This window comes from Jatropha curcas, unplaced genomic scaffold, assembly GCF_041381405.1.
Source record: "Jatropha curcas cultivar XTBG-Jc1 unplaced genomic scaffold, XTBG_Jcur_1.0 HiC_scaffold_1193_pilon, whole genome shotgun sequence".
Taxonomy (NCBI): domain Eukaryota; kingdom Viridiplantae; phylum Streptophyta; class Magnoliopsida; order Malpighiales; family Euphorbiaceae; genus Jatropha; species Jatropha curcas.
This window is the reverse complement of record NW_028322623.1, coordinates 615-5,000: the sequence shown is the minus strand read 5'-3', so window position 1 is coordinate 5,000 and position 4,386 is coordinate 615. Positions and strand designations below refer to the sequence as shown.

Below are 4,386 nucleotides of genomic sequence, written 5' to 3'. Positions count from 1 at the left end.
CAATTCTAGACTGAAAAATTGGCAAAATATCCAAGAAACCAAAATGCACTCTGCTTTTTCTAGCTTTCTCACTAAGTGCCCTTTTGAAAGGAACTATTTTTGAAGCCAAGGCATTCAGTCAGTTCAGTTCAAAACAATCGAAATTAATACAAACTGAACAAATTGAATGCTTTCTATATAAATAATTAAACCACAACAAATTACTTTGAAAATCAAACTGATTCCGTTTAAATTTTTTGGTTTTGGTTTACTTTTTCAATCAGTTTGGTTCTAAGAAATTTTAAAATCCAAAACTGACCCAAATATTTCTATTTTCCTACTATAGTAGAAACCAAACCGAACTTTTTTTTAGAAAAAATGACCTGAACTGAATTGAACCAATCAGTTCGGTTCAGGCCGATTATTGTCCAGCTCTACCGTTTTGGTCTCCTGGAATTCTCACCTCAAAAATATAGCCAACAGTATTCTATTTTGAATTATGGCTCCAGCAACTAGTTTAGCCAAAATAGCCCTTGTAAACAAAATGACCAGATACATGATAGTATTAGTATAACTAAAAAATGAAAAAAAAAAAAAAAAAATACCCCAGTAAATAATCAATTGGTGGCACATATGTCTAACTATATGCTATGACTGTATTACTACTGTGCGAAAAAAGTACCCCTTGAAGGACGGCACACATGATTTCTCTTACGTGCATGTTCTTCATTATGGTGTTGCGTCCGACATTCAAATCCATACCAGCAATCTTCCCTGTTACGTGCTTCAGGTGGGAGATACTACAAAAACAAAAAGGTAATGGGTCAAAAAGAGAACTGCTTACAACATATGCAGACCCTTTTGTCATCATAAATCAACATCTACTTAGAAAAAATAAATACATAAACAGTAGGTCATTCTGGATTCGCTATGAACACAAAAACCCGAATTCATGAACACAAGGATATATAAGATCAGTTATATTTCACAAATTTTCTTCAGATGTGCAGAAAAAAATTATTTTATTGATGCGATGCACTTTCTAAATGAGTTCTAAAAACACATTCCATCACGCAGATAAATACTCATTTGGAATACAGATTCTAATTTCATAATAATCAGGGTGGACTTAGACATACAAATTGATTATTTCATTAATTTGAAAATCAATCATATCAGGTGTTTATCTTACCATATTTTAATAATTTTAGGACATTGAGTGCAACTTGCTAATTACAAGAATTATTATGGTTTGGTGGAACATTCTGAATGCAATGCTGCTGAACCAAACAATGAAATCCATTATATTCCTCATGAATGGCTATTCTATTCCAATATCCATTTATGAATAAAAAATGATCTTCATGTATATTGTACCCCAAAATTATAATTTTCAAAAATAAGAAGTCAAATGTCATTAATATAACACTCTCCTCTTCAATTAAGTCAAATGTCATTAATATAACACTCTCCTCTTCAATTCCAACATTAAAGCAATCTGGTAAAATTCAAAACTTCAGCATGTCAAATATATATAACTTGTCCACCCAATGCTCTTTTCTATCAAATTTCACCCTACTCCTAGAGGAATTAAAACTTCAAAGCTTCAGCACATCAATATATCGTTGGAAACCACTGACACTCAATACACCGCAGGGGGGGGGGGGGAGGGGAAGTGTGTGTGTGTTAGGAATTAACAACATGATTCTGGATTATATTCCTTTTAAATGATTATTCTGTTTTGTACTAATAAAAAGGCCATAGGTTAAAAAGGAGAAAACATTGAATCAGAAACATGAGAAAGTCCAATAGCGTTACTTGAAACTAATGAAACTTACATGTCTGGGCAATGAAATCCGGAACCAGTACAAGAGAAAGGAGACCAGATAGTCATAACAATCACTGCATCAAAAACAGAGATAAAAATAAGCAACAAATAATAGTGGCACCACCGATAGTTGTTATTCTAGAAATAGACATTCACCAACCTAATGCATCTATGGCATCCTTAAATGCAACCAGTCATGCTAGCCATATCGAATATTTACAGCCAGTATAAAGAGGAATCTAAATTAAAAATTGTTTATTTTTATCAGTACATTCCAAAACTTTAAAAAATGACATGGCTAGATTAACATTCTTACCAAATCTGAAACCAACCTGCATCTGTGCCAATTGGCACAGATGTTTTCTACTTTTTATCAGGTTTGAAGCAAGTTTCAGATAAACCCGGACTTTTTCTGTTGTCACGTAGGATGAAATGTACATATACCCCACTAAAACCCACCAATACATAGTTTTATTAGATTTAGACCAGAAATTACAAAAGATAAAAAATTCAGTCTTATCTGTGTTCCTGTCATCTCTAACAAAAGATCACTTCCTGCTTACCACATGTTCGCTGCTCCTCTTGGACCTTTCACTTCTCAAAATAATAACAATAACTATAACTATATATATATATATATATATATATATATATATATATATAATATGCAGAGAGAGAGAGAGAGAGAAGCCTTCTCGGGCAATGTTCTGCCTCACCATGCACACATGAAAATCCCCTGCCCTCTTCTTTTTAACACCAGCAACCTCACCATAATTTTTTTTTTTTGCTCCCTTCTTTTTCCAAACTCTTCCTCAGACCAATTATTGGTCTGCAGTTCCACTTATTCTCTAAGTTATTCATTCCAAATCCTGGATTGTCTGTGATTATACATTCTACTCAGCTAATTCAGCTAGCCCAAGCCACAAGATTAAAAATACCTTATACCTTGTTGCTTGGCTGTTTAACTGTGCTCTTATCATAGACTTTAGAAGTTATGAATGTGATTTTATTTCTCCTTTGATGGTTTCTTGTTGGACTCTGGATGAATTCAAAGTGATAGATGTAAAATGTTTGTTATATTATTATATATTACCAAGCGACGTGGGAAAAACACTATTGTGGTAACAGTGTTTTTCCCACTTAACCCTTTTAGTTTTTATTATTACATTTCTGCCTAATAATATTTTTCGACTTAACCCTTTTAGTTTTCATTAATTACGTTCTTGCCTAATAGTATTTTCTACTTAACCCTTTTATTATTCTTAAATTATATTCTTGCCGCAGTAGTATTTTCCCCACTTAATTCTTTTATTATTCTTTAATGATATTCTTGTTGAGATCTTAATTTATAATTTTCTATCTTCTGCATTGCTTCTCATAGCACTGAAAATAAATTACAACCATTAATCCATGGGAAAAAAGTAATAATTAAAAAAGGAAAAGATAATTAAAAAAGTGAAAATCCATACTTGCAAACATGCGTTCCTGCAGTTATCATCTCTGGATGATTGAGTGGCATCCTTGTCAGATCTGCAGATATAATTTCACAGAAATATTTTCTTTTTGTAAATAAAACAAAGTATAATCTTCCACAGAATTTCAAAAATAAATTCATGTGAAAGGAAAGAATGTGTATTTTATGCCAATCCTCAAAGGAGTTTTAGTATTTTTCCCTCCTTAATGCCTTACAAAACATTCCTTGGAGCTTATCTAGGAATGTGTTTGTGTGATGATGAAAGAGGAAAAATGATCAACACTTGGCCAATAACATAGCCCAATAAAAAGAAACAAGTGCGTGTCCAACTTTCAAACCTAACAACCTCCTTTTCAACTTTAAATGAAGATAAACAGTTAATCAACACACCAATTTCTCTGTTGTTCAACTTGCCAATCCAGTCTGATAAGACATCTTGCAAAGTTTTTCCCATCCGTCTGATACACTTCTCAGTTATCTATATAAAACAATATATGAGTCTTGTCTGAATGATCAATATCGAAAAGAACTAGAATGAATTAAAATCCCAGAACAGCAATTCATACATCTTGCTCATGGCGATTCTTCTCATGTGCCAAAAACGGAATCTGAGAGATAGTGTGTTGCGAAATCTGCAATTATAACACTTACAAACTATATAAATTGTTCCCAGGTTGGACAAAATAACAGATTAGGAACAAGTGACTAGGCATATAAAGAAAAAAGGAAATAAAAAGAGAAAGAGAAAAAGAAATCTCAAAAAACAAAAATTAATAAAGACAGTTTTCGTTTTTTTGTAAAAAAGTGGCAACATACATCTGGACTATTAAAGGAGACAAATCACCTTTTGAACAAAAGAAATGTATAAAAAGTGTAAAATTAAAGAAATGAGATTTAACATGTATCAGCGAGTGACTATTAAAATCAATAAAAATAGTGGCAGAAATTTATAGTGAACACTTCAAAATGAGAAGGAAATCACTTTTTAAACGATGTCAAAATATAAGTAATTTTGTGTTTCCCTTCTAACCAGCAAAATAGTGGTAACTGGTAAGAATGGATAACCTAGAGGAAAGCATTAACTCCTATACAATGTTTGTAAAGA

The 4,386-nt window shown here is 32.2% G+C and overlaps 1 protein-coding gene across 1 annotated transcript; it reads right to left on the bottom strand.

The window, feature by feature from the left end:
• Nucleotides 1-435: 435 nt before the first annotated feature.
• LOC149491575 (uncharacterized) lies at nucleotides 436-3,913 on the bottom strand (the record flags this gene model as incomplete). The annotated part of the gene is given in 5 exon segments (XM_089717212.1): nucleotides 436-779; nucleotides 1,818-1,881; nucleotides 3,277-3,337; nucleotides 3,672-3,759; nucleotides 3,848-3,913. Coding segments are annotated over 5 exon segments (417 nt in total), but the record flags the coding sequence as incomplete, so codon positions are not given.
• Nucleotides 3,914-4,386: the final 473 nt, after the last annotated feature.